The 23368-nt window shown below is 48.2% G+C and overlaps 2 protein-coding genes across 2 annotated transcripts; one reads left to right on the plus strand and one right to left on the minus strand.

Moving 5' to 3' along the window:
• The first annotated feature begins 1836 nt into the window (after positions 1–1836).
• LOC127296434 (alpha,alpha-trehalose-phosphate synthase [UDP-forming] 6) lies at positions 1837–6197 on the plus strand. Its single transcript, XM_051326503.2, has 4 exons — positions 1837–2125; positions 2325–4902; positions 5256–5529; positions 5618–6197. Exons 2-4 carry the CDS (start codon positions 2909–2911, stop codon positions 5957–5959), a joined length of 2610 nt encoding a protein of 869 aa, XP_051182463.1. The 5' UTR covers positions 1837–2125; positions 2325–2908; the 3' UTR covers positions 5960–6197.
• An 11836-nt stretch (positions 6198–18033) lies between these two features.
• LOC139830238 (uncharacterized) lies at positions 18034–18648 on the minus strand. Its single transcript, XM_071818241.1, has 2 exons — positions 18241–18648; positions 18034–18159 (listed from the first exon to the last, which is right to left on the minus strand). The coding sequence occupies exons 1-2, from the start codon at positions 18646–18648 to the stop codon at positions 18034–18036; spliced, it is 534 nt and encodes a 177-aa protein (XP_071674342.1).
• Between the last annotated feature and the right edge of the window lie 4720 nt (positions 18649–23368).

Genomic DNA, 23368 nt, shown 5'->3' on the forward strand with positions numbered 1-23368 from the left:
GGACGCACCCTTCTCCTTCTCTATGTTGATGATATGATCATTACTGGTGATGATCCTGAGTATATTGCCTTTGTAAAGGCTCGTCTTCGTGATCAGTTTCTCATGACTGATCTTGGTCCTCTTCGCTATTTTCTTGGCATTGAGGTTTCCTCCACTTCCGATGGCTTTTCTATCTCTCAGGAAAAGTACATTCAGGATCTTCTTGCTCGTGCTGCTCTTGGGGATGAGCGCACAGTCGATACTCCTATGGAGCTTAATGTTAAGCTTCGTCCTACTGATGGTGATCCTCTTCCTGATCCCACCCGTTATAGCCATCTTGTTGGGAGTCTTGTTTATCTTGTCGTCACTCGTCCCGATATTTCTTATCTGTTCATATTCTCGAGTCGGCTTTGTCTCATCTCCTACCACCGTTCACTATAGTCATCTCCTCCGTGTTCTTCGTTATCTTCGTGGCACGATCACTCGTCGCCTTTTCTTTCCCGGGGCCCAGCCTCTCTCCGGCTCCAAAGTGCTATTCGGATGCTACGTGGGCGAGTGATCCTACGGATCGTCGTTCGCTTTACGCTACCGTGTGTTTCTTGGTGGTTCGCTTGTTGCTTGGAAGACGAAGAAACAGGTCGCAGCTTTCCCGTTCGAGTGTTGAGGCCGAGTTGTGGGCTATGGCTTTGTTGATTGGCCGAGGTGACTTGGTTACGGTGGTTGCTTGCAGATTTTGGGGTCTCTGTTACGACACCCACTCCACTTTTGTCCGACAAGACAGTGCTATCGCATTGCACGTGATCCGGTCAAGCATGAGTGACCAAGCATATCGGTGTTGATGCTTTACACACGTGCAGTGCACAGGATGATGTTGTTGCGGTTCATTATGTGCCTTCAGATTTGCAGTTGGCGGATTTCTTTACGAAGGCACAGACTCGAGCGCAGCATGATTTCTTACTCTCCAAACTCAGTGTTGTGGATCCACCATGAGTTTGCGGGGGGTGTTAGATGTATATATATGTATATTGTAGTTTCCCCATATGTTAGGGGGCTTTCTGCATATGTGCACCTGTACATGTACTATATATTGTGGCCTTTGGCCCCCTGGTAATACAACAAGCATATTTCCCTAACAAGTACTACTATAGTACTCAAAACAAACTCGAAAATTCAATTTGGCCACGTGCTGCATATGCTCCCTCCACCTGAAAAACATAGTTTTAATTGTTAAAAATTCTAACAAAATATTTTGCATGTACATCTTGACAGAACTGATATTTTTTGTGGCCGATGTAAAAAAGATAAAACATGTCTCACAAAAATCTTATTTTTAGTAGCAAAATTTTCTTTTTTGCACAGCTGAAACGGTAAGTCAATTTTTCATGGAAACACACTGTACGCACGGATCATGTGAAGATGTACATGCGATTTTTTCGTTTGAATTTATTTTTAACATTTTAAGATGTATCAAAGATGCATTTTAAAATAAAGGGAGCATATGCACCCAAGAGCCATTTATGTAAATATATGAATAATATGAAGTGAAGTGTTGAAATTTGTTTTTCAAACCGTTCCTAATCACTCTAATCAACTTGGAGTCACTTTTTCGACTATTTTTTTTTTCAAGTATTATATTTGTCCCATTTACACTTTTTTTGCGCAATCACACTTTTATTTGTGCATTCACATTTTTTAAGTGTAATTAGAACACGAGCAGGACTATTTTGTGATGATGTGTTTGAGTAATGAGAGATGCTCAGATTGCTCTGGGAAGAAAATGACTTGTTACTGCTTCAAGACTTTTTGCCCCTGGTATAAAACGAATCAGCGACAGACGGCCACCAATATCTGTCGCTCCCTGCCGTCTGTTTTCCTTGCCGTCTTGGGAATGGGGAGGAGCTAGCAAAAAGATCCAAGCACCACCGGCCAAAAACACCAACCACAAAGCAAAGCTTCCTCTTGAATTCTCCGAATAGGCTCTCATCCCTTGTCCTGTTCCTCTCTCGTAGAAGTAATCCCACTTCCCTCCCTCACATCCGATCCATATACGTGAGGATAGTGAAGAAGAAGGCCGTCCCTCTCACTCTCTTGTCCAGGTCGTTTTGATCGGCTCGATCGAGGAGATCGCCGTGAGGGTGTTTGCGAGGTGAGCTCTCTTGCTTTGTTCTATAAATCCGCCCTCCCCTGCAGCTGCATCCGTGCCTTCTCCGGGCTCTCCCTTCTCGCACAACATGAGCAGCAGCTCTAGGTCGTGCGGAGTTGGAGCGGTCTCCTGCGTGTGGCTCTTCTCTTTGATGTTTCCTCGCGATTTTATCTCATGACATGTTCCCTTCGTTCTTGCCCAGAGGTGCAGATCAGATCGGTTTCATCGCAACCCTGATGGATGGATTCTTGCTGCAAGTAGCCAGTCTCTGAAGAGTGAGCTGAGCCAAGCAGAAGAATTTCGCGCAGGGCCGAAGTGCAGGGTGAGGAAAAAAGGTTTTGTGGCTTTGTTAAAAGTACAAAAAAAGAGTGGTCATTTCTGTCTCCAACTACCTCTCTCTCATCGGTCCTAGAGAGGAGAGAGAAGGCCAGTCCGAGACACAGTGAGCAAGACGCACGCACCCCAGCCCCAGGTGGATGCTTGTTGAAGCCTCACCTCTCCGGTCTCCACTCTCCCTCCAGGTCTTGCTTGCCACTTCCTCACAAACTGCCGCTGCTTCGAGCTCGCGCACTGGTCTTGCCCCAAAACTGCGTGTCGAGATTATCGGCCGCGTCCTTCGCCAATTGAAACCCACACATCCCCAATTCTCGCGCTGTTCCGCCCCAATTCGTCGCTGTTCTGTTCTTGGATTCCCGTACCAAGAACTCTGATTCCTCCACGAAATTCCCAATCTTTGATCCGAAACCTCACCCCAAATCCGCCAAGGAGCTAGGTAGGCAGGCGGCCATGGTGTCCAGCTCCTACTCCAACCTCCTCGACCTGGCCACCGGGGCCGCGGACCAGGGGCCACCGCCGGCGGCGCTCGGCGCGCTCCGGCGCCGGCTCCCGAGCTTGGTGACCACCCCGGGCCTCATCGAGGACTCGCCGGCGTCCCCCTCCACGCCGTCCCCGGCGCCGCGCCCGCGCACCATCGTCGTCGCCAACCACCTCCCCATCCACGCCCACCGCCCGGCGTCGCCGTCGCAGCCGTGGACCTTCTCCTGGGACGAGGACTCCCTGCTCCGCCACCTGCAGAAGAGCTCCTCCTCCCCCTCCATGGAGTTCATCTACATCGGCTGCCTCCGCGAGGACGTCCCGCCCGCCGACCAGGACGCCGTGGCGCAGGCGCTCCTCGACTCCTACAACTGCGTCCCGGCCTTCCTCCACGCCGACGTCGCCGCGCGCTACTACCACGGCTTCTGCAAGCAGCACCTCTGGCCGCTCTTCCACTACATGCTGCCGCTCACCCCGGACCACGGCGGCCGCTTCGACCGCCTGCTCTGGCAGGCCTACGTCTCCACCAACAAGGTCTTCGCCGACAAGGTGCTCGAGGTCATCAACCCGGACGACGACTTCGTCTGGGTGCACGACTACCACCTCATGGTGCTCCCAACCTTCCTCCGCAAGCGCTTCAACCGCATCAAGCTCGGATTCTTCCTCCACTCGCCGTTCCCCTCGTCCGAGATCTACAAGACGCTGCCCGTGCGGGAGGAGCTCCTCCGCGCCCTGCTCAACTCCGACCTCATCGGCTTCCACACCTTCGACTACGCGCGCCACTTCCTCTCATGCTGCGGCCGGATGCTCGGGCTCCCCTACGAGTCCAAGCGGGGCCACATTTGCCTCGAGTACTACGGCCGCACCGTCAGCATCAAGATCCTCCCCGTCGGGGTCTACATGGAGCAGCTCAACACCGTGCTCGCTCTACCAGAAACTGAGGCCAAGGTCGCCGAGCTGATGGAGACCTACACCGGGAACGGGAAGGTCGTCATGCTTGGCGTCGACGACATGGACATTTTCAAGGGGATCAGCCTCAAGCTGCTCGCCATGGAGGAACTGCTTCGCCAGCATCCCGAGTGGCGGGGAAAGCTGGTGCTGGTGCAGGTGGCAAATCCGGCGAGAGGCCGTGGGAAGAATGTTGCCGGTGTGCAGGAGGAGACGTACGCTATGGTGCAGAGGATCAATGAGGCCTACGGCGCACCGGGGTATGACCCGGTGGTGCTCATCGACCAGCCATTGCAGTTCTATGAACGCGTAGCCTACTATGTCATTGCGGAGGTGTGCCTGGTGACTGCTGTCCGTGACGGCATGAACTTGATCCCATATGAGTATGTTGCCTCCCGGCAAGGCAACGATAAGCTCGACAGGATACTGAGGCTGTGCAAGCCAGAGGAGAAGAAGAGCATGCTGGTGGTCTCTGAATTCATCGGATGCTCCCCTTCGCTGAGCGGCGCAATAAGGGTGAACCCATGGAACATCGAGGCTGTGGCAGATGCTATGGAGAGTGCTCTTGTGCTTCCAGAGAGGGAGAAGAATATGCGCCATGATAAGCACTACCGCTACGTCGAGAAACACGATGTAGGCTACTGGGCTAATAGCTTCCTCCAGGACCTTGAGAGGACCTGCAAGGATCACTCGCAACGACGGTGCTGGGGGATTGGCTTCGGCCTGCGGTTTAGAGTGGTCTCTCTTGATCTGAGTTTCAGAAAGCTTGCCATGGAGCACATTGTTCAGGCATACAGGAGGTCCAAGAAGCGTGCGATTCTGCTGGACTACGACGGTACACTGATGCCACAGGCGATCAGTAAGAGCCCGACTGCCAAATCGGTCCAGATACTGAACAGCTTGTGCCGGGACAAGCAAAATTCGGTGTTCCTTTGCAGCGGGTTCACACGACCCACGCTCCACGAGTGGTTCCCTTGTGACAACCTTGGCATGGCAGCAGAGCACGGCTACTACATGAGGTATGGGATTTAAGCTTTGCTCTCATCCTATATAGTACATCGTTGCAACCTTAGATGGATGCTGAACATTCAGGCTTACAGATGCATGCCATCCTTTTTTTCCTGCCCATGTTTGCTTACTAAAATGTTATTAGACCGAACTATATCATTTGGAAGTAAAATACAGTGGCAGGTGTATGATGTATGGAGAAAAGTTTTGGTATGTTACACCATAGAGTATGATTTTCTTTTCTGCCATGATACTTGTTGCTATGGTCGGTGGCTCCTTAGTTGAACATTATCTGTTGCATGATTTGAAACTGCCTAGTTCTATCTAGGCTGTCTAATTCATGAAAGATGCTGTACTGAATCAGGTTGAAGAGGGACGCAGAGTGGGAGACTTGCATTCCAGCTGCAGACTGCAGCTGGATGCAGATTATACGGCCGGTTATGGACCTCTACACCGAGACAACGGACGGTTCAATCATCGAGCAGAGGGACACCGTGCTTGTTTGGAACTATGAGGATGCCGATCCAGATTTTGGGTCATGCCAAGCTAAGGAGCTCGTTGACCATCTCGAGAGTGTGGTCACGAACGAACCGGTGTCCGTGAAGAGTACCGTACACTCTGTTGAAGCTAAACCGCAGGTGAAGTCTCTTATTCTCCTTTCATCGCCTCAGTTCCTTTGCGCGAATCAAGTTTCATTGCTCACAGAATTCTTGTCTAAATTGACAGGGTGTGAGCAAAGGCCTGGTAGCACGACGCATGCTGGCGACACTGAAGGAGAGGGACATGCGCCCTGACTTTGTGCTCTGCATCGGGGACGACCGTTCCGATGAGGACATGTTCCAGTTCATCTCCAGCGCTCCTTGCGGGGAGGACCTCGCACCGACAGCGGAGGTCTTCGCCTGCACAGTAGGCCGCAAGCCGAGCAAGGCCAAGTACTATCTTGACGACACAGCAGAGGTCGTGAGGCTGATGCAGGGGCTAGCGTACGTCTCGGAGGAGCTTGCTCTGCAAATCCCAGCGGAGGGCGAAGACCCTGAGGACCTGTGGTGTGTTGGCGAGCTGCAGTAGTCGGAATTGGAAGTGCAGGGCGTGGTTGTTGTGTTGGCCCAGTTTGAGACACTTTGCAGAGTAGTTTAGTTGTACATGACAAGAGGTGTGCTTTTCAGGGTATTGTTGTGCTGTCTGTGATTTATTAGTACTTGCTTAGAGTGTATTGGGTTCAATATCAATTCTGGTAGTGCTCTAGGTACCTCATCAGTAATAATATTTTGTCTCTGAATGCCATGAGATGCTAATTGTTGTGGTATACTCCCTCCGTCCTCTGATACATAATAAGTGTCAGATCCATAATAAGTGTTGGGTTTAGTATAAATTTGAGCTAAAATGAACTAAATCCCCTACACCTTTTATGGATCGGACGGAGTATTATTTGCCCACATGTGTAGCGTAGATGGTGCTGTAGTTTTTCTTGTGAAATGATACTAGTTCTGATATTTCTCCTGCTGAAAACTCCTCCAATTTTCTTAGGAAAAAAAAACTTGTGCAAATGAAGTATTAATTTGCTTTTGCCACCTCGACTTCTCAGGGCCCAGGTGTACGTGGAGCAAAGGACCTCACTGGCGCCTCGGCATGGCTGAGAATTTTCACCCAAGGTAGACTGAATCTTTGATAAATTTTTTTTCGAGAGTGCACCAATAGCGCACCTTATTTTCATAGAAGGGTGGAGAGAAAAATTTACAAGATCCAAGAGAAGCTGCAAGCAACTGCCTTGGTGAACTCCACAACTCACACCTAGCCTATTCTTGCGGCATGATCGCTCTCCCTCGCTGAGTCCCAAAGTTTGAACTCCTCGGCTATCTTCTCAATAATTTGCACAAGGCTTAGCTGACGATGAGCGTTCCCGAAAGCCCTAGCATTCATTCGCTTCCACAACGTCCATGCCATTAGGATGACCAAAGTGTCAAATCTCTTCATGTCCCAGCAAGGTTTAAGCGAGCTGTCCTCATGTGGCTCAATGACCTGGAGATCCATGACGCCGAGACAGCCGAACCAGACTACTCTGGCGTAGGGGCGCTGAGTGAGGATGTGGTCTACCGTGTCTTCAGCTTGTAGGCGGGTGTAGTACTCTTCGGTATTCTCCACAACGGCCTATGCATGCTATCATTCTCTGTCCCTTGGCACAGAAGGTTATATGTGGCCTTAGCTGAGGAAACTACATACTCCGAACCCTTCTTGATGAAACGATCTTGGGCATCTACCTCCATCTGAACTTCTTCAATTTCCTCCGAGAGTTTGAAACATTGGAGGCAGACCTCCACTGAAAGCGATTCAGCCGTGATGTCTCTCACCTAGGCATCATTCACCAGCGCATCCGAGATTTTCTGCAGTGTTTCCTCCTTGTAGTAACCGCGGTGGTGACGTACGGGGAAAATCTTTGATACTCCGTGAGTATGTTGTCACCACCTGGAGAGATTGAGGACAAGATGGTGGAGAAAGGAGAGGCGAGCAGACGGAGAGGGGATAGGAAGGAGGATGTTCAAGACATGTTGGGTAGGCTGCATCTGCATGAGATTGCCATCTGCTGCATCACTCATAGGCGGACCTTAGTGGGGCCGAAATGGGTTGTCAATTGAAAGTCAGCCTGAAGCTCACTTGTACCACCCCCCTCCCCCCGTCCCCCGTCGTGGCGGCGGAGAACCACAGCTGTGAGGAAGGTTCTGCTGGTACTGCTACTTATGTGGATGGCTTGAACCAGGCACTACTAGCCACAAGACGCTAGCAAAGTAGCAATATATCCAAGACAGAAGAAAAAATGTGTATAATTCTGTAGGTTCACTCAGCAAGTATAATAAGAAGCTGATGATAGCCTACAGTGTTGGGCGTCCCTGGGGATTTAATTTTCCAGCACCCACTACGTGCTAACACGATTCCATTTTTTGCTCGTCCTTGCTTATATTTCGGTGGAGCAAAAAATAGTTCACCCACAAAACAAAAGAAAAAGACTGAGCTTGCCGGAAACCTCGTAGAAAAATATTTGTGCTAGTATACCAAAAAACCGACATCATTGGAGACGTCGACGGAAACCTCGCCAAAGACCCCAGAGCAAACATATTGGTCATTTGTAGCAACACTGCAGAAAAGTTGTAGCATAAAAGTATTCCTATGTTACAAATCCACGGAACGGACACCTCGTCGAAGACATCGACGGAGACCTCGCCTGCAGCCGGCAGCACTGCACCCCAAGGTTGCAGCGATCGCCAAAGGCAGAACACCCGGAACAGCCGGTAGCAACATCGGACGCCTAATGTAGCAAAGCCGGCCTCCATCGGTAGGAACGCCGGATGTATGAGGTAGCAAATACACCCTCCACTGGCAGCAACACCACCCACCGACAACCGTTGCCACTGGTAGCAACACCGGATGCCGTTGGTAGCATCGTGGGATGCCGTTGGTAGCATCATCGGATGCTAGTGGTAGCATTGTCGGTATCCCCTTGCAGTGCCGGTAGTCATGGCCCCCAGCATCAACACAATGGTGCTCCTCTCACCACAACCGCCCATCCACCCCATATGCAGCTGCACTGACAATCGTTGTCGCGCTGCTGCCTGCTCCTCCCAGCAGCACCACCATCCACCCCCGCTTATAGTAGCGCTTCCAGGACCACCACTCCCATCTCCAGCAGATCCAAGGCAGCGGCAGCCTCCACGAGCGGTGAGCTGAAGGTTCTATTGAGGAGGGGGAGGAACATGCGCGGCGGAGGTGGAGAGGTCGTCCCAAGTGGTGATGGGATCTGGGGAGGCTGCAGAAATCCGGCGATGTTGCATCGGTGTGGGGTATCTAGCGAGGTGGCTGCAATGCAGGGCATCCGGCGAGTTTTGGTGGAGCTTGGACTTGGAGGCAGCGCATCGCAGGAGGTCGATGCCATGGCGTGTGAGAGCGGCAAGGAAGGATGGGGAAAGAGATGATGTGGTGTTGTTGACCATGCTAAACAAGAAGGATGTGGAAAGAACGTGGGCGGGTCCAACACTAGGACGTGTGTCACGTGCTGGCCCGGAGGATGAGGAGTACCGAACGATGCCCGACCCAGACATTGCGAGCGTAGCAATCTCCAGAGGAATCTAATCATTTTCATATTACTTAGATGGAGGAGAGGTGCATGAAATAATTAGTTGAGTGGACTCTTATGCAAGATCCCACTTCTATGTATGCTCTCACGCAAATACCATACGTGAAGAAAGAGATAGAGAGAAAGTTGTACTCCCTCCGTCCATAAAAGGATGTCGGAGATTTGTCTAAATTTACACAATCTTGCGATATCCTTTTATGATCAGAGGTAGTATAAAAATTAATAATCTAATCGTAAATCACCTCGTAGGTGTATATGTCAAGGTTTTGTCGAGAGAGATGCTACATAGGGTAGCTTGCGAGAGGTGGAAGACGATGGCGACATCATATCACCTGGATGACATGCGCATGATGCACCTAGGTTTGTCCTGCACGGTGTAAGTAAAGACTTAGTTCCTGTAATGGATTGATATTGCTCGGATCTTTTTCAAGAGTCAGCGGAGGCAGTGAGTATAGACTAGAGTTAGGGTATGAATGAACGTAAGGTTCGGTGCCCTGTAGGGCTCCCGACGAGCCTTATATAGACGACCCAACTAGGTTTGCAGGATCATGTCGACCTGGTTAGGGTTTCGGGTCAGTAGAAGCTACACCTAATCCACGGCATGTGCCTCACGTTGTTTCTTTGGCCTTTCTCAGGCCTTCGATCCGGCCCACCTTGTCTGTGAGCTAGTCACTAGCCACCCTAGTGACATGGTTTGATCTGGCTCATTGGGTCTAACCGGTTGGGTATTCCCTCATCAGTATATGCACCCATTTTCTAAAACTATATTTCAAAAAAATAGTGTGTACATCTCAATATTTTATGTTCACACAGTAGTTTGGGAAAAAAAATTGTTTACACCATGTGTAGAAAAACCAACTTTGGATGCTCCAATATTACTATTCATGGGACTTTTTCTTTCTTTTTTACACCAGACACACAAAAAATTATCTTTCACGAAAGTTTGTGTTGTAACGTAGAATGTCCAGATGTACGTCTAATTATTTTTCAGAATTTTTATATTTTGTAATATATTTTATGCATTCTTCATATAATAGGTCCGTCTACCCTATGACCAAAAACATCACATCATCTAATCTAATAGCCAACCTTACTACTGTATGAGCAACTATAAAGGATGAATCTAAATGATATCGCAGTTGTATATAACTATCCGTTAGCTATAATATTTATCCATGATTTTCTGTTATCATAACATTGCACATTTCAAAAAATTGACTCTATAAATTAATAAATAAGCATTTTATGTTTTTTTTAGAATTGGCTGCTCTTGATTACTTAGACCAGCATATCAAATGCCAAAGTTCTTACAATAAACTCTGGCGGCGAATCCAACCAGGTAACACACCTCTTATTCATGCAGCCCTCCCTAGCTAAGCTATGAGCTACGCCGTTCAACAAGTGACGCACATGTCCCACAATAACCTGATCAAAACCAAGAAGAAGCTCCTTAATCTCCTCGAAGAGAGGACCATAAGCCGAGCGATCAAGTCCCTCACCCTTTAGTTTTGAAACCACCCCCATAAAGACCGTCTCCAAGCAGATCCTTTCAATCCCTTGTCCTTAGCAAGCAGCAAAGCGCGTTTACAAGCTTCTAGCTCTGCTCTCTCTGGATCGGTGGTGTGCGGCAAAAAATGGCACGATCCTGTCATGAAACCACCATGACGATTCCAAAGAACCATCCCACAGCCTCCATTACCCGGAGTAGCAGAAAAAGCGTCATCCACATTCACCTTACACCTCCCCTGTTCTGGAGGAAGCCAGTGCTTCTCTTCTGAGGGAACTGGTATTTTATGCTGTTGTGCTTGGATTTCTAGCCATTCATTGACAAGGAAGGTTGATCAGCGAACAATCGCTTCTGGTTCCTCCACTTTTGCGTCATCTCTTGCATTATTCCTAGCTAGCCAAAGCTGGTACAAGATCATAATTCCCAAAGAGATTTCTTTACCACTGAGATTTCCTAACCAGTCTAGAATCCACCCATGTAGTTCTCTTTGCCGGTTCACGGTCTGATCAGGATTCTGAAGCATCAGGCCAGTGTCATCCCTTGCAATCTCCCATACCGAGGTAGAGTGAGGACATCTCCAGAATCGATGAAGCAACGATTCATCTCTGTGGCACACAATGCATTTCACTCCTCCCTTGACGTGCCTCCTCTGAAGCTCATCACCAACAGCGGGGCCATTTTTTATCAGGCGCCACACATGAATTTTTGCCTTCCCTGGAACATCTGCATCCCACAAGGAAAGCCAACCTCGGTGCTCATCCAGCGACAACGACGAGTTTGCCCTACCCCTTTGAGAGTGAATCATTTGCATCTTATGTTACTACTATTAATGTATATGATACCATGCACTATGGATGTGCTAAGATGTAGTATCATATGCGTGATATTACTCTACGTTACTTTCCATTATGAGTAGTTGGAGAGCTCACTTCCTTTATATTTTTCATGTTTCTCTATTACAAACACATTAAAGTGGCATGTAATTGGGCTATAAGAACTCATATAGCGGGAGTAACTTAGATGGTAACATGCATTTAATAATGATAAAAAAGCCTGATGTGATGAGTAAGTAATAATGAGATATATGTTTGTGGTAATAATATCATACTAGTTACTATAATATAAAGCACCCATGGGAAAATAATTTTATAACCCAATAAATGAGCACTTCCATTATGCCACACATAAGTTACTACCTATTATAACTGTAGTATCATATTTCCTCTATCCGATGAGTAAGTGTACATTTGACTTTTGTCATAGCTCAAACTTTTTCAAGCTTGACAAAACTACGCAGAAAAAGTAGCAATATGGAGACAACGAGGACAACACCTTGGCTTGACGTCAACCGGACTTGTGGGAAGACCCCGCCTACAATCGTAACTCTAGTGCATGGGACACATTCCCCGATCAGGAATACGACCCGTGGCGCCGCGACGCCTTCCTGGGCGATGCCCAATGCTAGATGGATGAGGAGGTCCTCGAGGAGACGCAAGCAAGCGACAATGAAACTTTTGGCAGGGAACCCCACAATGACACGAGGGACTACCTTGGCCTTCTTGCCTACGAGCATGATCTAGCGGTCGTTAGCATGGAGCAGGAGGGCTTGCTACAACCGCCCGATCTGGACGAGGAAGAAGCCTCAAGCATGCCATCAAGGAGTCCGAGTTGGAAGACATGGCCAGATGGGACAGTCTTATTTTGGACCTTTGGAACTTCGCACTAGCATAGGAGAGATTTGCCACACCCATGGCGACTCCACGTCGCCAAGTGGACCCCTAGTCGCCATGGGTGTCGTGGCCAGCTCCAGCGCTAGCGCTGCTAGCACCTGCACCTCCTGCGTGGTAGCCACCACATGCGATGCAATGGCCAGCAGCACCAGCGCCACCATGGCCCTGGGCACCCCCGTTGATCATCGTCGTCGGCGATGATGAGGACTCGTAGACCGCCAACGGGGGGGGGGGGGGGGGCGCAAACCCTAGATCGGTAGGTTTTTTATTTACTTTTCTTGTTTATATGTTTTTTTTTCATTTTTGGGCGAATGTAAAAAAAATTATATATGAAATAATATTGAAAACAAATATGGGTCACGTCGTTGGGTTCACTCCCGACCCAAGCGAACCAGGATTGGACACGACCATATTTTCTATCTACGAGCCATCCCAAATGGAACAAAACGGACATATTTCTTGTCCGAAATATGTCGGCCATACCCTTACGGACCTATATGCCATCACTTTAAGTTCGGTGTTGAACATCCCAACCTCAAACAACATATCCTATATCACAACTTCTTTCATGGGCATGATAGTGCCGACGGCTTCTGTCACATGTTCCTGCGTATAGGAAAAAGTATCCCTTATCGCTTCAAGCATTTTGTTGTACAAGTGACATCAGGAATCTGTCTGAAGATGTATTAGATAATGCCCCAAGATCTTGTACCGGTAAATATCATATAATCATACATGAAGATACTGTAGCGGGATTTTTGTTTCTTAGTTTTCTTTTCTTGTTTTTGGCTGTGTGCATCCGTAGTGCCATTAGGGTGGTGCGTTGTTGCAGAGGCTGGGTGTAATTGGTATCTTCTTGATATTAATATATTCCCTTTATCGAAAAAAAATCATACATGAAGATCGGGTCACTCTTTATCGCGGCAGCTAGGCTACCAGTGTATTTGTTTGCAAATAGTCCTTTCTTCACATTGTCGATCACTGTTTTTTCACGTTCCTTTCATTTGTCGAGAACTCAAAACATGTTAGCAGGAAATTGAGCTTGCCAAAATGCGCTAGGGCATTCGTCATAACCTCTCAAACTGGAAGCCTAAAGCAGACCGCAACCATCGCACCGTGGGATTTCTCGGGTAGTGGGGAAGAGCTTTTTTATCAGGATCTCGGTGTCATCTATGAATCGAATGTAGTCATTAGTGGACATGGGGCCCACATTATGTGGGAGATGACACTAGTAGAAAACTGGCCTTCTGTCCAGGCCTTTTGTCCCGGCCCAGTCTGGAGTCGAACAAATGGCCAGGCCACATCGCCCCGAAACCAGCTGGAGGACACGGGGCCTTTTGTCCCGGTTCTTTAGGGACCTTTTTCCCTGGCTGGAGGCTTGGGCCGCGACAAAAGGGTCTGAGGCCTTTTGCGGCCTGCTGGAACCCCTTTTGTCCCGGTTTCTGGCTCAAACCAGGATAAAAGGTCTCGGCCTATATATACACAGCTAGCCTCCCCCATTCTCCCTACATTTTTTTCCTTGGTGGTGGAAGGTGGAGGTTTATGCTAGCCTTTTTATTCTTCATGTGCACAAGAGGTGTTTGATGAAATGTTTGTGAGAACGATGCCACATGAGCTCATTTTATAAGATTTCTCCTCTTTTTTGTCCTAAAAGGTTAGCAACTATTTTCTCGTATATATAGACCGCAAAATACTAATTTTAGTATGATGATTGCATTTGATACATAATTGTACTTATGGTGCAGATAAGTCATCCATGGATGTACGGTAATCGATGCGATCCCGCTTCAGAGAGGGCGTGAAATCTTTCCTACTTGTGGCCGAGGCCAACAAGGGAAAGCACGATTTTATTTATTATCCATGTCTGAAATGTCGGAATGAGAAGGATTACTCTTACTCAAGAGACATTCAGAGCCACCTACTTCGGCACGGATTCATCTCTACAGTTTCATGTGTTTTCACCCTATTTATTTGCTCGGCAAAGCCGGAAGGGTATGCGATACCAGTATGTGCTCATGCCAAGCGTATGCAAATTATTGGCCCCGGGGTGAGTAAAAATAAATATAACTATTTATACTAAACCTATGTAATTGTTTAGAACTCATTCTTGTCGATTCATGGTCACTGCATTTTATAATAAAGGTTATGTTAGTTTTAATTTAAAATACATTATGTCTTAAGAAATATGTATACCAAATTATGTCAAATGTGAGAAAATAAGAGAAGACAAAACCATAGGTGTCCTGAGATGAATTTGTGTCACTTGTTTCAATAGTGTATATACATGTGTGTATCTTATCTATCTTGGTTGGGGTCTCGCCATAAATAAGAATATCATGATAGAGTTTTCTAGTTTACTAGGTATACTCAAAAAGAAAACTTTAGAGTGTGCATGTTGTTTAAGAGAATATCGTTACCAAATCATTGGCATGGTACAGCCATGTTTAGGTCAAATGTGTCTTACATATAACGATCCGTTTAATAACTTATTGATGACCTATAACTTATTTTTACTAGGTACTGAAATAACATTGTACTAGTTAAAGATGGTCTTTTGTACAATTTGCAGGGCACTAACTAGATAGAATGACCGTCGAAGTGAACCAACCGCTGTCTTGAGATGATCATGTTTATTTGCTTTTGCGCGATTCAGACTATCAATCTTTGGCGTGGACTTACTGTTAAAAGTGGATTGTCTGCCTTTGTACATAATAAATAGAATGTTTAGCATTACAGATATTGACTACTCCATAGTGATTTTATACAGATTGGATTCCGAGACACTTGTACCGTTTTCCTGGCCTATGGACCGGCCATGTAAAATAGGGCAGTGCACAGATAGTAGCATACACCATTATATCTTAACTTTGCAATATCACCACAAACATATTATAAATTTAGATCTTTGCAAAATCATCAACAAATATTGCTATTTCTTTGTAATATCACCAGAAACCAAAATTCCGATAATCATACCTACAATTGAAGAGCTGTACATTTCCCTTTATGTACAGTGTTGCAAGAATCAGGCTTATATACTCCAATCTAATCTAATACAACTGGTATTTTGCTTAGTGAGGGGGACCTAGGGTTTTATCATGACTCTCTAAAAATTTGACGGCAATTTTGATAAAATATAATTTAATAAATAATTAAATAGTTTTATGTAAAACGGTATAGATGCAATAAATAATATGTACTCCCTCCGTTCCAGAATAACTTGCATACTTTTGTATCTAGACAAAGTTGAGCATGATACTTATGTATCTAAACAAAGTTGATGATGAGGCACAACAAGAGAACCAGAGCTTCTTGGATGATGAGGCCATGGCAGTTGAGGCCATCAATCAGCCAATGCCGTTAGCACATCTACCGTCAGAGGCAGTGCATGCTCTACAAGGAGCACCGGAGGTACGTGATATAAGGGTCAAAGATTACATCATCGTCTTCCTGATCGTCATGATAGTGAGGATCTTGTTTTTTTTGAATGGTGTGTGATCGTATGTAACATGTTATGGCATGGTATTCTCATCCAATTTGAACTATAGTAAGGCAATGGAACTGTGATTTGTGTAACCAAACAGTTAATTTTTGTTCGGTGCGTCCAAGTTAGGCTAGAAGGAAGCAACCAAACAATGGGGGTTGGCTTCCCTATCCGGTGCACATTTGTTTCACAGGCTACCAAACAACATGCCGTTTCAAGCCCGTGGCCCGTCTGAAACGCGCATGAGTTTCTTCTCCCTGACGTAGTCATGCAGAAAATCAGTCCAGGCTACCAAACGGGCCCCTATTCTTTTCTACTCCGGACTAGCCTGCACGCATGGCTCAAGATTTCTCCAGCTACGGTAGCACGGCCAGGCGCGGCATATCAGGCATACCCTATGGGTCTGCCACTGATTTTGCTTGTACCCTATTTTATATGGAACTGGGGCTCTATATTCTGTAACCCTCCAATAAAAATTAGTGTCCTCTAATGTTTTTCAGGTGCTTTATTTTAATCATCTTAGAAATGTCCTCTAGCGGGTCGACGCAAATCGGACGCCAAAAGCGATTGGATGTCCGCTTGCATCAACACATGTAAACAAAAATGGTTATTTTTTACCGCGCGTCCATTTGCTTCTGGGGGTGCCCGAGCTGCCTGACGCATAATTTCTTTACCTATGTTTTTCCTTTTCTATTTAAACATAAATAGAAACATTACACAAACAATACATAGTTTGGAACATGGTTGAAATAGTGCAAAATGAGGAAACCTAACTAGTGAGCTGTGCTATCATCCTTCTTCGCTGCGAAGAAAACACACTCAGACACCCAGTCACCGAAACTAGAAAATCCAGTTGACGGCTGATGTGCCCGGTCTTCTCTGTATCTGCGAGAACATCCAGAAACCTACAATAGTGGCTTCAATTGGCGGGTGGTCATCTTCGCTTCAAAGAAGTAACACTCTGACAGTACTAGCTTCCAGTGTCCTCGTCGGTGTGGTAGTTCCTGCAGCAGGATGTCTCGTCGAACGCCTTGATAGTCAGGTCGCCGTCGCGTTTGTAGAGGAAGGTGAGCAGGCACCCGACCTCGAGGTTGTGGGCGCGGGCGAACTTCTCCCACCCGGTGTGCACATACATTTTACCATGTATGATTATTAAGATTTTTAATGTTGGTTAAGAGTAAAGCATAGTTCCAGATCTCACTACGGGAAAGAAGGACGCTGCCGTGCGACAATTCGCACGGCAAAGGGCCTTGTTTGCACGGCAAAGACATTGCCGTGCGCGGACGCACGGCAAAGACCGCCCGGCAACGCTTCCGACGGCAACGGCACCATTGCCGTGCGCGTCGACAATTTGCACGGCAAAGGACGCTGCCGTGCGTGCGCTGGGCTGCCGTGCGGCAGGCTCTTTGCCGTGCGCGCTTGCTTTGCCGTGCGCGCGCTGGGCTGCCGTGCGCGCTACCATTGCCGTGCGGCCTGATCTTTGCCGTGCGCGCATTCTTTGCCGTGCGTGCGAGCTGTGCCGTGCCACACTCTTTGCCGTGCGCCAGCATGCAAGGCCGCACGGCAAAGTCCCCTACAGGCACGCCTCCAGGGGCTCCCAGGTGCACAGGTGGGAGCCACGTGGGCCCTTTGCCGTGCGTGTGCACACGGCAAAGTGACCAAAAGTCCTTTGCCGTGTGCACACACGGCAAAGGGGCCTGATTTTTTCATTTTTTTGCTGTTTTTCATTTAACCCTGCAGTTCAAATATTGCATTTCACAAATATAGCATATATATCAACATATGATCACCAAACACATCAACAACACCACAAATACGTCGAGCAACACATAGTTCATGCATACAATCCGTTACATAGAGTCCATAGTCCATCCACACAAGTTACATAGAGTCCATAGTGCAATGTCCATTATTACAATCCATTACAAGCATACAAACCGACAAAGTGCACGAAGACCATGCCATCAACCTTGTCCTCCTCCGCTTCCGCCGGCCTCATTGTCATTGCCTTGTGACATATAATCTGTAAGCAGGTTGATGGAATGAACATTTGCATTTGCATATTGAACACTTGAACAAGCACAAGTAGCGGGTTGGGCACAAGCGTAGGAGGACTCACCGAGGTTCATGCTCCGGATGATGTTCATGTTGTTGACGGTGATAGGTGTCCCCGGGGTATGAGTGGGCGGTGGCGGCATCCACGGCAGGGAGTAAGGTGGAGGAGGAAGACTCCCCGGTGGAGAAGACAGAGCCGTCTGGCTCATCAGCCAGACTCATTCGTGCTGCTTTCTTGCATCATCTCGTCGCTGCTGTTGCATCTGCTACATCATCTCGTGTCCGTCGCTGCTGGTACTGCAGAATCTGCTGCTCCATCTGCGCCCTTTGCTCCTGGGCCGCCTGCTCCTTCGCTGCCATCTCCTCCTACGTTGTGTTGCCACGATGTCATTAACATTTCAATGGAAAGCATGTAAAGGAAATGTAGAGACCCGAGGAAGAACATACCCGTAACCGCTCGACAGCTAGATCCGAAGCCCGTGGCCGGGGCTCTACCTCAGGCTGGCCGCTCTTACGACCACGACGGATCTGGCGGAGAGAGGGAACCCTCGCTGGGTCGACGCACCCGTCACCAAACCATAGGCGGCCATGCTTCAAGCCTTCTCCCGCAAGCACCGCGACCTCAGGGTCAAAGTCCTCAGCCTCTGGGTTGGCGTCCTCGCCGTACTTCTGCTTGAACTTGGAGACATACGACGTGCACTGGGTCTCGGATTGCGGGTTAACCCACACGGACCCCGTCTCAGGATCAGGCGTCTTCCTTTGCTTCATCTTCTTTAGCACGGCAAAGACGTTAGGCTTCGCTCTGTCCCGACTTCTGCAAAGAGAACATGTAATTGAGTGAAGTGACACACCCATGCGGAGTTAACAAATATATAACATGAATTCAAAGAATGAAGGAACCATTAATTTGCTCACCTCCTTCTGCAGGTGAAGAGAGATGGGGATGCTGCCTTGGATATGCGATCCACCTCGCATCTCTGCCCGCTTCTTCTTGCCCTCCTCGTGCTTCTTAAGGTACTGGGGGCATGTCCACCACATGACCATCGCACGAAAGCACCTATCGTCGTTGCCGACGTACTGAGGAGGGTTCTACATGCACAAGATAAACCCATTATGGTAAAATAAACTACATGGCGATAAAGAAATCAATAACACATAAATGCAAATACGCAAGTACTGCCACGGCTGCATGAGCGTGTCGCGAGCGTCCTCCTTACTCATGTGGACGAAGCGGTCGGCGTGCGATCGCGGACGCATTGAATACGTGCCTCGTAGTGCATGCAGTCACCCTCTTCCTTGCAAGCTGGTGTAGGACATCATCGCACGCATTCTCCTTGCCCTCGGCCCTCTTGAAGTATTTCTGCAACCATGCACATAGGTAAAACAAGGGGCATTAGTGCAATTATTGTGAACCAAGGAGAGTGTATGAATGGTAAGAAGTCAAAAGTCACGTACCCAGAATTTGGCAACAACCATATCCGCCGTGGTGCCGCGGCCAAGAGGATCTTCCGCGAGGCTGTAGTGCGCCCACCTCCAAGCTACGTCGCAGCCACCAGTAGGGAAATTGACTATCCCAGGGAAATACCATCTAAGTAGGCCCCCAAGGATGTTCGAGTACCCACGTGGCGGTCTCTGCGTCGGGTCTTCAAACTGGAACGAGCTGCACCATGAAACGACAACATCAATATGTATGTGATAATAATTTTGATAATGACAAAATTGCGATAACGAAATGCCAAAAATTAACATGTACCTCCTTCCATAGGGCACAAGAACAACGTGCCTGTAGCGCCAGTGCTTCAGCGAGGGGAGCTGTGTTATCCCACGCCGATATGGCTTCCTATCACGTGGCCTCAGCCTCTCCACAGCTGGAACGTACTGGTAATCCTCCGGCTCACACCACTCTAGGCTTGGATCAGGATCGAACACTAAGTTCCCCAACCCCTCATCCTCCGAGAGGTCCTCCTCGTCCCCCTCCTCCTCCTGGTCCTCCCCACCCCCCTCCTCCTCCTGGTCCTCCCCACCCACCTCCTCCTCCTCCTGGTCCTCCCCACCCCCGTGGTGCTCCTGGTCCTCCTCCTCGTCATCATCATCGGCTGCGGGAGGGGGGCTAGGACTAGGAGTGAGTACCCGCGTCGCATTCTTCCTACGCGGCCGCCCTGTGGGAGCGACAGGAGGGGGGCTAGGAGGGGGGTAGTAGCTCGGCCCCGCCTCGAAGTCCCTACACCTACCAAGTCCTTGAGCTTCTTTTTAAGACCGCCACCCCTTTTTTTTGGCGGCATGCTTCAATCACCTGCAAACACAAATGAAGAGAGTGGTTTATTAGTACGCAATATTGTAAAGAGATAAATATTAGTGAAAGCAACAGAAATATAAGTAGATGAACATTAATGAAAGCAACAAATAATGCAAAAGGATGAACATTAATTAATTAGTGGAAGCAACAAATAGCTACCATAGAGTTCTCTCAAACATAGCACGGAGTTCTTACAAATAACCTAGCTAGACAATCTCTATTACACGGAGTTATTACAAATAGGCTAGCCTCACAATTACTACTACATAGATCGATGCTTTGTGTCGCCATCCGTGATTGGACCGTGTGTCTCCTCATCGTCATCGGGCTCGGCGAACCAATAATCATCAATGAAACCTGGAGGTGGTCCATCCGCATCGAGGTCAATCCCTGCTTTGAACGCCTCGAGCAAACTCAGGTCTTCCGGGGCACAGACATCCTCGGCTTCATCTTACGCATAGTCTCCAGCCATGCCCGCGTCTTCTTGTTCATCGTCTACGACCATGTCATCGATAGTCGGCAAGCCGATTGTGAAATGGCCGTGAAGCCCTTCTTCCTGTAAAAACTCTACACTCCTTGCGGATGGGTCTACGCGGCGGTAATCGTCCTTGTTTGGGTGGGGCGGCCTATTGCGTGAAGGCACCGTCATCAAAACATCCAATCCATTTTGACGTTTTGTCGGGTTTACGCACGCGTACGGGAGATAGAATACTTGAAAGGCCTGGGTTGCCAAGATGTACACATCCTCTCCCTTATAAACGGAGTTCCTTTCAACTTCGACCAACCCAATTTCAGGATCCGTCTCACCCGACGTGGGTCAAACCAATGGCATTTGAAGACGACGGGATTTAGCCCTTTGTGAAACCCGTAATTCAGCTCGTATATACCCTCGACTCTTCCATAGTAATGGAGCCCATCATCACCTTGACATACCACCCCACTATTTATTGTCTTCGCGTTGGGCCGGCTTGTTGTGTATTGATGGAGTCCGGAAGCGATACCCGTTCACGTCATAGGAGTTGAACGCTTCTACGGAATGGTCAAAGCCCCTAGCAATTTTTCTTAGCTCTGACTTCATCTCTTTGTCAGTTCTTGCCTACAAGTTTAGCACAAGAAGTTTAGAACGAGAAATGACCGATAAATGTCGGAAGTGCTAGCTAATTTGGATAGAATAGTACCAAATTACAAAACCAGCTACTGAAACCGAAACCGCCTCCCTTATCGAAAATTTGCTTGGATTCTTCCGGGGTAGGCTCCCTGTGGGTATTCTTCCAATGTATAGCCTTGAATTTCCTATACCGATGAAAAGAGGAAGAGTTAGCCACGAACATACGAGTGAATGTTTGCGAATAATTAAATGGTTCGCACTTACTCGATGTACGGCTTCACTTCGACCATGGTGTTTAAGACATACGAGTGGATCAAGGTCCGCTCATGTAGGTCCGTTCTGTACGGCTTCGAGCCACTTGACTTGCCACCAAGCCCCACGAAGATGCTAAGCTTGGGTACTTCTTCATTGTTGGCGGCATTGTAACGGAGGATCGGGTTGTGCTTTGTGGGAATGTTGGGATCATAGTGCTTAGTGGTGAAGTTTGCCACCTCCACGTTCAGGACTGCCTCGGCTATGGATGCTTCGATCTTGCATTTATTGCCAGTCATTTGACGAAGCTTTTGTGTTTCTCTCTCGGGACCAAACTGCCAACGGCCCCAATTCGGGCCCCCCTTTAAGCACTCCTCCGCGAGGTGCAGGATCATGTGTTGCATCGGATTAAAAAACCCTGGAGGAAAGATCTTCTCTAGATCGCAAAGCAACACGGGTGCCTCTTCATCCAGCTTCTCAATCACTTTAGTGTCTAACTCCCTAGCACAAATCTGGCGGAAGAAAAAACTCAACCTCGCTAGCACTCGCCAAGTCTTCTCAGGGACATAGCCTCGGCATTATCCGCTCAAGCCATATGTGGTAGTCATGACTCTTCAGTCCTTGTACTCGCAGCGTTTCAATGTTCAGGCCCCTCATCCAGTTGGCTGCGAACCCATCAGGGAAAAACAAGGAGTCCTTCATCCATTGGAAGACCTCCCTTTTTTGGGCCTTTGTGAGGCAGAACGGAGCGTGTGGCTTAGTCCAAGTTTTTTTGGCACCATTAGGTGGCTGCATGTTCAACTCTGGCCTATCACACCACATTTCTTGATCAATTCGAGCCTTTATGTTATCCTTCGTCTTCTCAGTGTCCACAATCGTGCTCCAAATGGCTTCACTGATATTCTTCTCGGTGTGCATTACATCAATGTTATGCGGGAGCTCGAGAAACTCAAAGTAAGGGAGCTTCCATAAGCACGGCTTGTGAGTCCATTGGTGTGTCTCCCCATATCCTAAGAAACCATTCCCATCAGGGCTAGGCTGAAGAGCATCTAAATCGGCCTTGATTTCCGTTCCGGTCTTCGGAATTGGCTTCGGGCCATGGACAACACGGCCTTTCTTGAAACTCTTTACATCACTCCTGTATGCATGCCTCCGCTCAAGGAACTGTCGAGCTTCATCAAAGCATGAATACTTGCCTCCCTTGTTTAGCCAGAAGAAAGTCACGGCCTGTCTGCACTGTGGGCAAGGCCACTTCCCATGTGTACACCACCCGCAGAACAAAGCACGTGGCCGGGCAGGTCATGCAGGGATGTGTGGTACCACACATACATATCGAAGTACTCCTTCTTTGATGCGTCATATGTTCGGATCCCGCGACCTTCCCAGCCACGAACCAAGTCATCCACCAGCGGTTCCAGGTACACATTCATGTTCTTGCCCGGGTATTTGGGCCCTGGGATTATCATCGACACAAACATGTTCTCTGATCTCATGCGAGACGCTGTGGGGAGGTTCATGGGAATAACAAACACTGGCCAACAAGCGTATCTGCAGCCGACATACCATATGGATTGAACCCATCGGTTGATATCGCAATCGCTACGCTCCTCGGGTCACACTGCTTTCGGTGGAAATTTCTTCACAAAGTTCTTCCATGCAGTACCATCCGACGGATGTATCATCTTGTCGGTGTATCTGTTTCCTTCCACGGCCCACCTCATCTGCTGGGCAGTATCCTCGGTCATGAAGAGCCGCTGGATCCTCGGTAGAACTAGAAGATAGCGGAGGATATTCTTGGCAACCGTGGTCTGCCTCTTCTGACCATCACCATTGCGGTCTACCTCAAAGTACCTAGAGGAATTGCATTTGATGCAATAATTTGTGTCAGCGTGCTCCTCTCTGAATAGCATGCATCCCTT

The sequence above is a fragment of the Lolium perenne genome, chromosome 4, assembly GCF_019359855.2.
Source record: "Lolium perenne isolate Kyuss_39 chromosome 4, Kyuss_2.0, whole genome shotgun sequence".
NCBI lineage: Eukaryota > Viridiplantae > Streptophyta > Magnoliopsida > Poales > Poaceae > Lolium > Lolium perenne.

Excerpts from the sequence above, each read along its gene's own strand:
- LOC127296434 (XM_051326503.2), top strand. The coding sequence starts at position 2,909 with ATGGTGTCCAGCTCCTACTCCAACCTCCTCGACCTGGCCACCGGGGCC. Across the intron at positions 4,903-5,255 it reads GAGCACGGCTACTACATGAG|GTTGAAGAGGGACGCAGAGT; the intron begins GTATGGGATTTA and ends GTACTGAATCAG. Across the intron at positions 5,530-5,617 it reads CTGTTGAAGCTAAACCGCAG|GGTGTGAGCAAAGGCCTGGT; the intron begins GTGAAGTCTCTT and ends CTAAATTGACAG.
- LOC139830238 (XM_071818241.1), bottom strand. The coding sequence starts at position 18,648 with ATGGGTGTGTCACTTCACTCAATTACATGTTCTCTTTGCAGAAGTCGG. Across the intron at positions 18,160-18,240 it reads TAGCTGTCGAGCGGTTACGG|GAGGAGATGGCAGCGAAGGA; the intron begins GTATGTTCTTCC and ends AACACAACGTAG.